Consider the following 12863-nt stretch of genomic DNA (forward strand, 5'->3'; position numbering starts at 1 on the left):
CCATTTTCTCCATAAGGCACTTCACAGAATTCTTGTGCATAGGAATACTAGACAACATTTCAGCATTATGTTTGGGAGCCATTTTAAACAGTGAAATGACCAAGAAAAAGCAGAAAAATGTAAAAAAGCTGGCACTAAATAGACAGTGAAAAGAACACTTGTCTACACTAGGAGGGCTGGAACAAGAGGGCGGAGTGTCACCTGCTTTGATCTCAGCTAGGAATGTGCACAGAGGGGGACTCAAATTTTTCACCACTTGCACACGTGTGCGAATGGCCACAAAAGCACTGTGACTGTAGATTTGGGGTTACAAAAAAATTTTTCTGGTAGGCAAATTCACAAAAATGTAATCCACAAATAATGAGGATTGACTCTGTGTGTGTGTGTGTGTGTGTGTGTGTGTGTGTGTGTAGCTTCATTGTTATTTATGAGCATCATCCTCATGATGCTTGTAGCTGTAGCTCATTAACTTTCTCTACTGTATAGTCTATTGGATGAATATACCATATATTTATCCATTCTATTGTGAATGACACAACTGAGTTGTTTTCAGTACTGTACCATTTTAAACAATGATCTGAATATTTTTATACATGTCTCTTGATACCCATGTGCAAGGGTTTACATACTTATTATATAGCTGAGATCATACTGTATATGCAATTTGAATGTTTAAAAAGTTCTTTATTCACAAAACAATATAATGAGCATTTCTCCCTCCTCTACTACTGTGGAAGGTATTCGATTTATTTCAGTTGTTTTAGTGGTTACTCTAAAAATTATAGCATGCATACTTAATTTGTCAAAGACTAAAGGTCAATATTAATTTTAACCTCCTCCTTGATAATACAAGACCCAAAGTTTCCATATACTCCCCGACCCTGGCTTAGATGTTATTGTTGATTGTTTTTATTCTCAGTCTTTCCATTTCAAATTGTTAAACATTCTATCCTTCTTTATCGTGGACATTAGTATTGATGTATTTTTGTCAGAATTTATTCACTACCTCATTTACCACTTTTTCCCTCTTCATTCCTTCTCTCATTTCAGAGCTTCCATTTCTTATCTTTCCTTCTGCCTGAAGTACATCATTTAGAGTTTCCATTAGCATTTGCTAAGCCTGAATTCTCTGTTTTTTCTCTTTTTGGTCTGTTTTATTTCATCCTCATTTTTGAAACGAAAGTTTTATATACACAGTTTTGGTTTAACAGTTCATTTCTTTAAACATAGTGAAGATACCATTTCCACTCCCTTGAAAGTTACCTTTTTTCCCCCAGCTGCCCTTAAGGTTTTTCTTAGATTTTCTGCAGTTTTATTAAGATGTGTCTATGAGTAAGTTAAAAATTTTTTTTTATCTTGCTTGGGATTTACTGAATTTCTGACATCTATCAGTTCTGGAAAATTCTCAGATCTTATCCCTTTAATTATTACCTCTGCTTTATCCTCTCCTCTCCCTCTGAACTTCAATTAAACTTATGTTGGACCTTCTGACTTTTCCCTCCGTGAATCTTAACAGCTCTTTCTTGAGTTTCCATTCTTTTGTCTCTTTGGGCTACCTTCTGAATACATTCTTCTGATCTATTCTCTGGTTTACTAATTCTCTTTTCAGCTACGTCCAATCTCTTGCCAAAGCTGTCCACGGAGTTTTAAAATTTATTTAATGTATTTCTCATTTCTGGATTCTTATTCAAATCTGCTCTGTCATTTTTAATAATTTCTTGTTCCCTGAAAAATATGTGGCTTGTTTAAATCTCTTTATTCCTTTAAACATAGTAAGTATTTTGTTGTAATCTATGTCTGATAATTCACATATCTGACATTTTTGGGTCAGTTTGTACTATTGTTATTTCTGATGCAGTTCTCACTCATGGTGCCTTGTTTTTGTGTATGCTTGGCTATTTTTAACTGATTGCTCATTCTCCTTGCAAAATATTTGTGAGATTCCCTGAGGCTCAGAAGGAAAGTTTCTTCTCCCAGAGAGACTTTGTCATCGCTTTTCCAAGCGTACTTTACACTAAATCTGGGCTGCAAATCCTTTAAAGGGGGACTTTGTAGTTTACCATGGCTCAGGAACAGGTTTTCTTTTCTCCCCTCTTCCCCCTACCTCACGTTCTTTTTTGTGCAAAGGCAACTCTCTCTTGCAGACCCCTGGGGGGGTGGTTGAGGCTTACTTCTGGCTCACCTTTCATATGAGCGTGTGTATGTGTGTTATTTCTCAGACACCTCTTGGGGTGGGCCTTGGGATTGGCTTTTTCCCCTCCCCCACAAAAAACCCCAAAACTGAACCGCCCTTTTGTTAGGATTAGCAAATACTCTCAGGGAAAAACAATTGGTGTGCTCCCTTTATATTTTCTTGCTTTGAGTTTTGGCCTGTTAATTCTTCACTACATTTCAGCTCTTTGATGCATTTGGTACTATTAAAAGTTTTCAATCAGGCAGTTCTAGTTGCTTTCATGGAGAAGTTGGTCCTATTAAGCTACCTTGCCATTACTGGAAAAAGAAGCTCATACTTTCTTTGGAAACATTTGAAATTTTATACTATTTAAAAATCATGAATATGACAAAAAAATCAAAATAGTACAATCAGATACAATGACACATAAAATGTAACATCAAAGCCTGTTTCCCCACAAAGACCCTCAAGTCTCCCTCATAAGGTAACTATTGTTAACAGTTGTTGGTGCGTTTTCTTCCAAAAGTTTAATTTGGATTTCTTGAATCTAAAGAATACAGGTGTTTTTATAAGCACATATATGCATGACAACCACATATGTTTTATATAAGTGTATATATATATATGTATATGTATATGTTTTTATGATCTTTAAAAATGATGTATTTTTCTAAAACTTTAAAAAAAATTTAACATCTTAGAGATCTTTCCATGTCAGCACATACCTCACTATTTAGATATATCATAATTTTCCAACCAGATTCCTATCAATACATATTCAAGCTGTTTTCAGCTTTGTGCAATTATAAACAGTTGTGTGATAAACACCTCTTAGATAAATTTATTTAAGAGGCATTCCCAAATTGCCCCCTAGAGGTTTTATTAATATATTCTCACACCAAAAGTATGTCAGCAAATTTCAATGCTTAGCTAATGTTTCATTGTGTGCACACACCATGGTAAACTTATCCTGTCCCAGGAACTGGTACATTTATTTCAATCAAGCAAGTAAATAATAAATAGGAAAGAATAATTGCTTACCTGCCACAATGTAGGCACTCTGGTATTAAGAAAAGAATCATAGATTTCCTCCAATTCTTGGGTGAGGATGATCTCTCCTTTTATAGCAAGCTGAAGATCTTTCAAGGATTTATGTATAACAAACAATAACTTATCAAATCGTTCAATTTCTAGGCTCAAAAAAGTTAGCATGGCACTATGGACAAGGGGATCATAGCCTAGGTTAAAAAAAGAGACAAAATTATTATATCCTTCAGATAAAATGAGGCTTTACATGGAGAAATATAGGCTTTGGAAATTAAAGGAATTTCATGTGTCTAGACCAGGGATCAAAGCGCATTTTCTGCAAAAGGCCAGTTAGTAAATATTTTAGGCTTTGTGGGCCATACTGTCTCTGTCACACCTACCCAGCTCTCCCACTGCAGTGTGAATGCAGCCATAGATAATATGGAAATAAATAAGCATGGCTGTATTCCAATACAGCTTTATTTGTGGGCACTCAAATTTGAATTTCATATAATATTTATGTGTCACAAACTACTATTCTTATTTTGATTTTTTCAACCATTAAAAGAGTAAAAACATTTTAGTTTGCAGGCTGTCCCAAAACAGACAATGGGCTGGATTTGGCCCGCAAGTCCGAGTTTGCCAACTGTTGATCTAAACTCAACAATAGTACTGTTTTGATAGACTACTGCCCAACATTTGGTTCCAAAATAAATCTTTTTTAAAGGGTTAAAATATGAGTGTTGAAAATTTAACTGGACAATTTACCACAGTCCAATACTTCAGCCCCTCAGAGCTGGGCCTGGAACCAACTCCGGACAACCAGGTTTGCTTGTCTCCTCTGGGCCTGCCCTCCCTCCCCTTAGTTCCTCAGGTCAAGACGTCTCCCATCAGAGGGCCCATCTAAACCTCATTGCCCAAAATGCTGTTCCAGAAGGCAGAGAGGCAAAAAGAAAAGAGAACTAGAAGCTCTTTAGAGTCTCTTCTCCTTTCTGGTTTGCTACAATTATTATTTCTGCACATTTAGTCTTGGGGCCATGTGCCCACTCCCCCAAGCCCTACTGTATCACTTTCTTCTCTGATCCCCATCTCCCAACTTGGAGACAGAAAGGAGTAGTAGAGATTTAGCTTTTGTCTCATCTCAGCCTTTCACCTCTGTGGATCCTCTGTGTGCCAGAGTCCATTCCTGAGGAGGCGGAGGTGAGGGAAAGAAGCTGAGGTCCCATGCTTACCTTTGAGACCTTTATAAAGTGACTCCCATGTGGGGCTTGACATGATGCTCTTCAAGGTGCTTGGAGTTCCAGCACATTTTTCTTTCTCCACAGACAGTGGCAGCCGCTTTAGCATGTCAGATAAAATTTTCATCACCAGTTCGTCATTACTCTGCTCACGACTGCAAAAGAAATCAAGAGAAGAATGAGATACAGATCTGTCTAATCTAGGGGGTCCTCTGTTTAGGGCCATCTGGAGGTAAACACAGCTTCACAGAGTCACAAAACCATGATACAGAGACCGTGGAGACTTATAGAGACCAACAAGTTCATTTCATCTTACAGATAAGAAAACTGACCAACTCACTTTAGACATTTGCAAGGAAACAAGTATTTTTAAAGTTTTCTTCATAAAATATTCATCATCAGAAAGCATCTGCACTAAAGCTGGTGCTCCAGCACTCAAGCTGGAGGAGCTCTTTGTGATCCTTTTAAAGTCGAGGACAGCAGGGCTCAGAGTGGTGACAGGTGCTCCCTAAACAGTCAGTGGACAGTAGGGAGTGCCACACTCCTCTTCTGAGTTCCCTCTCTGTTACTCTACATACTGGTGGGGACTGGTTTTTCAATAAATGTTCCAGGTTGCACACAGCCAAATGGATGTCATCCTTCAAAGTAAGTGATAATCTGGAAGCTACAGCTATGGATTTAGTTCAGAGCCAGTTTACAACTCACATGAAGTCATATGTTTCCTTGCTTTGTTGTCACACTTTGTTTTCAGTGGAATTCATCCAAGGTGGCTTCAACTGATTCAAAAGATTGAAGGATTCCAAAAGTCAAACATCTTCAAAGGGCAAAGATTTGCTACCACTGAGGACAGTAGTTGAATGTGATAGATCTCTCAAGTCAAGTCTCACAGACAAGTTTCTAATACGTTTTGAGCAAAGCCAGCATAACTGCAATAATCATAGCCCCCCAAAATGACCAAAGGGACATTAATAAAGATATTTGGTAGGCTTATTAAAAGCATTCCCTTATAATAATCTCATCTCTTACTGGTGTATTTGTTGAATGCTGAAAGTACAGAATTAATCTTTAGAATTGTAGGGCCTGCAAGAAATTCAACCTGATATTCTGGGGACATACTGGAGAATTTCCGATTAAGTACTCTTCTCTCTCTATGTGTACAGCTTTCTTTCTCTGTCACAGATAGGATATATTCATTCTGTCAGTGAAGTGAGAGTTCAGTTCTCTTTATTTTGTGTCAGTGGAATGACTGTAGAAGATATGACTAAATAGTCACCCAAAGCTATAGCGAGAATCCAATCAGATGCCATTTTAACATGAGTTGCATGGTCCAAAGAGACAGGAAGACTATGAGAGAACACAGGATTCCAGTGGGTTCAGAGGTTTTAGAGGTAGATGGAAAAAAGTATACATATATCCTAAGAGCCAAAGAAATGTAAAATCCTATCTATGAGTACACAGAACTATTAAATAACATATAATTGGAATCCAGGGATGTGGGCAATGTGACCATTACCTCACAGAGTTATGGATTTATTATTATCTTAATGACAACTACAAACAGGGTTCAAGGCATCCTCTGAGTGTTGCCAACAAGAATCAATTCATTTTTTGGTTAAAATCTCTGTTTTGTTTAGTTTATTTGCTTGTTTTTTTTCAACCTTAAGCAAACTGAGAAGGCAAACTAAAAAATCAAGCAAAGTGATAAAATTGGTAACTGGTAAGCATCTTTCAACTCTGGGAAGATTTAGAATTAGGTATAGAGAGAATTGATAGAACCCAAATCATAGTAAAAATATTTTTGTGTTGAGGAATCTATTTATGTTGGCATTTTAAATATTTGTAATTTTAAGACAAGTGAAGTTCTTAAAACCTTAGAGGTCAGCCTTGTGACTCCAATTTAAAAGAGATAATTGAGAAAGTGGTTTAAATTTATGGCTTTAAGTTGAAATCCAGCTAAACTGATATAACACTGGAAACTATAAGAGAATTTAAGATTCATCATATTTATTTGTTTAATTATTAGATTTCTAAGAATTATTGAAAGAATTGAGGTTTGGCAGTCAGAAAATTGAAGTATATTACATTTATAATAATATTAATATACTTGAAAGTGTTTAATTAAGTTTTTAAATGGAACCAAACACTATTCAAAGACCTTTTAAAGTGATTGTTAAAATTTGTTAGACTTACAAATTGAAAAATTAGATTTCTAAACTGAACTTAAATGCATGAGGAACTTGTATTCTTAGAACAGCCCTGTTAGATAGGTACTATTATTATCTCTGATCTGAAGGTGGTGAACCTGAGACAGAAAGACTTAATTGACTCCCCCAAGTTCACAAAGTCAAGTGATGGAGCTGGGATTTGAACCCAGGCATAGCAAGGAAGGCAGAGATGCAGAGAGGCCTGTGTGTCATCAATTTCCTGAGCAGAGAGGAATGAGCACCCTTGGAGATGTTTAGAAATAGCAGGAACACAGTTTCTAGGCAGGGCGGGGGCGGGGGAGAGTAGGATTATCCTTTTGGCAATCAAGCCATTGAGGGCTTAAGCCATGTAGTTCTGGCCTTAACAAACATGATTTCATTTTATGGTCACAGGCTGAGGAGGCCTGAGATTTTGGGTTCCATGTGTTACACCATTTAAACCTCACAATATCCCTGACTTGTCCCTAATCTCATTGATGGACAAGTAGGATAAGGCTATTGAGGCAGTGCGACCTTGGATACAGAGCTAATAAGAGAGATAATCAACACAGACCTCTAAGAGCAGGGCTAGCTCCTCTTGACCACACTGTCCTCTTGCTTATTATGATGGTCATTGTTTCCTGTCCTATAGAAGTAAACATGACATTTCACATCTAAACAAATTTGGTTTAAAAATACTACTCACCAGGTACAATTCAAGCACTTACTCAACAAAGATTTAATGAGTACCTACTATATGTTTGGTAATTATGTATGTGTGTGTATGCTTGTTTCTGTGTCATTTGGAGAATTTAGTTTAGTATTTTTCTATAAGTTGTATACTATATCTCTTCAAATGAATAGTGAATAATTTTCAGCCAGTAACTTTCCCTAGTGAGCTCCTACCTGATCATGAGGTCGGTAGTGGTAATTCTCGGTTGCATGGCAATGAGACTGTCAATGAACTTCTGGCCCTGGACCTCCCTGCAGGCCCTCGTGGCCTCAGGGTGCAATCCTAAGAGCTCAGGAGGGTCTTCGTCAGGTAAGGACTGGATAATGTGTATGTAATCCTTTATGCTGGCAGATTCTGGCACTGGATGACATATCTGAAAATTCAAAAACGGTCAGTTTTTGCCTAGTGAGATATCTACTTTTGGTAGTGCATGAAGACAATATTTCCCCATGAAACTTTATACAGAAGGCTCTTCTTATTCGTAGGTGGCATACTCTAGACAATTCCAACGAAAGCTACATCTGAGACCCTTGTATTATAAAGTGCAGTCGCACGATACCCTCGTATAACTTTCTCGTTGGGAAAAGAGAGAAAGAGAGGAAAAAAACCCACACAACTGCTGGTGTCTAAACCTCCACAAAGGTGGAGGCTTGGATAGAGGCTAGACACTAAGCAGAGACAGGACGAGAGAAGAGGCAGAGTTTCATCTTCTTGAGTGCTTGGGGCAGGGGTAAAATTCTTGAATCCCAGCTCTCCTTCCTAGCTGTATGTGCTTGCAGGCTGAGAACCTCAGTTTCCTCATCTGTAAAGTGGGAATAACGTCTGTTTCACAAGGTTGTTTTGAGCATTAAATGAGAAAGATAGATAAATTCACTAGCATGGGATAGTCCATCAATAAATGTTAACTTGCTTCTGCTTCCTTGTGCTTTCTATTTTGTACTCTAGTTTCCCAGAGGGCATGAACCATTTTTTTATCATTCTTTTTACTTACTGTCCAACATAAGGCTGTATTTAATAGAGTAGACTACAGGTTAGAGTGTGGAGGTAGGACTTGGCAGTTTTGATGGGTGGGAATTTCTCACCATAGGAGATATGAATGGAAGATGAGAAGGAAGACAATGCCATCTGGGTGATGTTTATAAGTTGGGTAGGGGCCTGGTATAATGGAGAGAACAGAGGTCATCTCCAGGTTGTCTGTGGAGGGCCTTGAGAGGATGGATGGATAAATGAAATGGTAACGAACAGAGTAATAGTAACTTACTTTTGTAACACTGAAAGTTAATAAAAGCCATTGAAAGTGAACATTAGAATTTATTTAAATATAGATTTTAAATAATGCAGCAATATTTAGTTAAAAATAATCAAGTAATGGAAGAAAATAAATTCCTTCCTTACCTCATCATTAGAGAAACTGAAGTCCTCTCTCAGCACTTCAGGATTACAAAAGTTGTGGAGAAGGGTGTTTAAACATCGCCTGTCCCAGTGATCAGTCACGTGGCCACCGTAAACCACTTCCCCAATCAGGTAGTGCAATGCCGGCCACGGGACATCGGACTGTGCGTTCAGGACATCTTTCAACACCTTTATGGCAACCTTTAGAAAATCCACTAGTTATTATTTCAGTTTGTGTTTTCAGCTTATGTGGATATTTTAACATAAAATCAACAACTCTCAAACAGCTACATATATTTCCTCTTTAAAAATATATGGAAATAGCAAGAGGAATAAAAATATTAGGATATACATTTTTGTCCATTAATTCTTTTTTTAAAAAGTATTTCTTTTACTTTTTGAGAAGGAGTCTTTTTTCTGGTGAGGACGATTGGCCCTGAGCTAACATCTGTTGCCAATCTTCCTCTTTTTTTTCTTTCTCTCCCCAAAGCCCCAGTACATAGTTGTATATGCTAGTTCTAAGTCCTTCTAGTTCTTCTATGTGGGATGCCATCACAGCATGGCTTGATGACCAGTGTGCAGGTCTGCGCCCAGGATCTGAACCGGGGAACCCAAGGCCGCTGAAGCAGAGCACCCGGATTTAACTGCTATGCTACTGGGCTGGCCCCTGTCCATTAATTCTTTTTTGTTGTTGTTGAACAAACATTGAACTACTTAATTATTATTATTATTTTTGAATAGCCAAAAGAACCACACGGTACTGAATTAAGAAGGTACAAAAGGATAAACAAAGGCAAATAAGTTTTCTCATACCCTCCACTCTAGCCATCAGATCCCCTCCCTCAGGCCACCACTGTTAGCAATTTCATGGGTACCCTCACACAGATATTCTATGTAACTATACGCACATAAATTGATTTCATTTGTCCTTTTCTCCTTCTACATCTTCCTTCTTCTCTTCCTCTCTCCCTCTCTTCCTTTCTATTCTCCTTCTGTCCTTTGACTATTTCTCATGTCCCTCTGCCTCCCTCTCTTCCATCTTTTTTTCTCTGTTTTCCTGTCTTCCTTTCTTCTAAAAATGCTAGATTAGCATACGCACTGTCCTGCAATGGCTCTCATTGTTCAATGGCTGTAACAATTCATATTTCTGCTAAGAGTGTGTGAAAGGATTCTTTGTCACCGTTCTCTCATCCTTGCCATAGAAAGAGGTGCTGGTTTATTTAACTTTTGCCAGTCTGATAGGTAGTACTTTGTTGTTAGTTTAATTTGTATTTCACCCGGTACTGGTTATTTTGAGCATCTTTTTTTATGTCTATTGGTCAAGATTTAATCTTCTGTACATTATCTATTTTTCCTTTGGATTATTGGTCTTTTCCTTGTTAATACGTAAGAGCTTTTTGTGTATTATAGATAGTAACTTTTGTCAGTCATTTGCATTGCAAATATTATCCTAAATCTGTGATTTGTCTATTGACTATTTTGTCACCATCTGCCATACAAAAGTTTTTATAATCAAATATGCCTATCTTTTCTTCTGTGGTTCTGGGTTTCCAATTTTGGTGAAGTTGTCTCCAACTCTAGGATGTATATGTAATCTCCTAGATTTAGTTTTAAAGGTTTCTATTGTTTTATAATACCTTTAAATTTTACTCCATTCTGGAATTTATTTTTGCATATAGTATAAGATAAAGAGCCAAAGTAATTTTCTTCCAGCTGGATGGCCAGTTGTGCAAGAATCATTGACTTTTTAAAAAAATACCTCTTTACTGAGTTAAAATACTTTCTATGTCAAATATTAAAATTTCATATAAACTCAGATCAATTTCTGCATTCTCCATTATGTCCCACTGATTCATTGTCTACTTCTGCCAAATAATACTGATTATAGCACAGTGATTTTTAGTATGTTTTGATACCTGGTGAAGGAAGATTCCTGCAGTATTTTTATTTTTTGAACGTTTCTAGCTTATTCTTCAGCATCTCTTCTTCCACATGCATTTTATCAATTTCAAAATCTCCCTAACAGGATTCTAATTGGAATTGCATTAAATTTGATTAGTAATTTTGGAAGAATTGGTAGTTTATGAGATGGGAAGTCTTCCCATCTAAGAACACAGAATGTATTTATTTAGAGAAGGCAGGATTAAAAAAAGGAATCAGACTGCCACTTATCAGTGTAACTTGGGCAAGTTTCTTAAGTGTCCTGTGCCTTTATTTCCCTATATATAAAATGAGGATAATTAGTGAATTTATCTCATAAGATTGTTGTGAGAATTAAATAATTCACATAAAGCAATCAGAACATTTTAAGATCTCAACAAATGTCATTCTTCTTTTTTCCTCCTAATTTATAATGTTCTTTATCTAAGATACATACATTTCTTGTTAAATTTGTTCCTGAATATTTAAAATGTTTTTATCATGATTGTGAACATACTATGTTTTCCTCCTTTCATTTCTAGGTGTTTATTGCTGGGAAGAGTTTTTGGGTTTTACATATTTATAGTTTTATCCAGCTACTTTACCAAATTCTCTGTTTCTAGTAGGTTTTTTAAAAACTAGTCTTTTAGGTTTTTTAGATATACAATTATATCTTATAGTTTTTTTCTCTCTTTCACAGCATTAATACAGATTACATAATTTTCTTATCTGATTGCATTTAGCAGAACTTTGAAGGCAATGTTGAATGATGATAGGCATCCCTGTCTGATTCTTGCTTTTATTTGAAACCATTTCAGTGTTTGGCTATTTAGAATGATATACACTGTCGTTTTTTGGTAGTCTTTTTCATATTTAAGTACCTCCTTTTAATCCTAGATTTTAGAGTTCTTATCAGGAATGGCGCCTGAAGTCATAAGAAAAGCCTTTTCTACATCTATTGATATGATCATATAAATTAAGATTATAGATTTCCAGATATTGAGCCATTCTTGCATTCTTGGAATAAACCCTACTTCATCAGTGTATTATTCTTTTGATTCATTGCTGAAACATATTAACAGTTTATACAGAATTTTTACATCAAATCCTAAGTGAAATTAGCCTATAGTTCTTATGTATATTTTCTTTATAGGTATTCATATTAAAATTATGTTGTTTTCATAAAATGAATCAGGGAGATTGCTATCTTTTTCTAAGGTCTAGAATAGTTTAAATAACATTAATACGTTTGTTTTTTAAAGGTCAGAGTGAACTAAGCTATGAAACTATTTCATTCTGCTATTATTTGCAATATCTCTTATGACAATTGGTCTACTCAAAATTTCCATTTCTTTCTGAGTTGATTTTGATAATTCTTATTTTCTGGGAAATCATCAGCTTCATCTAGATTTTCAAACTTTGTCTTATCAAAACCCAATTTTTGGATTTATTTTTCTTTTCTATTACTTTTTTGTATATTATTTCATTCAAATTACAAATTATATTTATTCTTTCTTTTAGTTCCTTTTGTTTTTTTCTAATATCTTAAGATGAATATTAATTTCCTCCATTTCTTCTTCAATAATGAAGGTATTTAAGGCCATAGAGTTTTAAAAAATTTTTCTGAGCATAGTTTTGTACTGTCACATCATTTTTGGTATGAAGTAGTCTCATGTCCATTGTGCTTGAGATATTTTGTGATTTCCCTTTTAACATCCTCTTTGATAAAAGGCTTATCTAAAGGCATGTTTCTTAATTTCCAATTTAATACATTTTTTGGGGTCAAATTTATTAGATTATGATCAGAAAATGTGACCCATAAAATCATTAAAGATTTTTCTTTGTGGCCACGTTCATGAGTTTTGGAACAGTTCCTTAGATATATGAAAAGGTATGTGCTGTCTGCTGGAGGGATGTTAGCTCTATATACATCTGTTAATCAAGTTTGTTGATTATATTATTGTATTCTGTCTTATTTTTGCTTATTAAAGCTATCTAATTCTGAAAGAGGTTTTTAAAAATTGTCCACAATAATTACATATGAATATACATGTATGTAACGTATATGTTCATGTATATGAATGTGTCTCTCTATACATACATATATGTATTTTTTGCTACAGTAAGCTATTGTTTGATAACACAGAGACCATACAGCGTCATGGCTGAAAGCACAGCTTCTAGAAACTCTGAGCTAG

General features: G+C 35.8%; 1 protein-coding gene across 1 annotated transcript in view; it reads right to left on the bottom strand.

Moving 5' to 3' along the window:
* The window catches only part of DNAH14 (dynein axonemal heavy chain 14), a 417001-nt gene that overhangs the window by 16306 nt on the left and 387832 nt on the right, over positions 1 to 12863 (bottom strand). Inside the window, exons 79-82 of the mRNA XM_023632738.2 lie at positions 8749 to 8946; positions 7527 to 7726; positions 4432 to 4592; positions 3215 to 3411 (exon numbers count right to left, since the gene is read on the bottom strand). Coding sequence (XP_023488506.2) covers positions 3215 to 3411; positions 4432 to 4592; positions 7527 to 7726; positions 8749 to 8946 — 756 coding nt within the window. The remainder of the gene's footprint in view (positions 1 to 3214; positions 3412 to 4431; positions 4593 to 7526; positions 7727 to 8748; positions 8947 to 12863) is intronic.

This window comes from Equus caballus, chromosome 30 (genome assembly GCF_041296265.1).
Source record: "Equus caballus isolate H_3958 breed thoroughbred chromosome 30, TB-T2T, whole genome shotgun sequence".
In the NCBI taxonomy this organism is placed as follows: domain Eukaryota; kingdom Metazoa; phylum Chordata; class Mammalia; order Perissodactyla; family Equidae; genus Equus; species Equus caballus.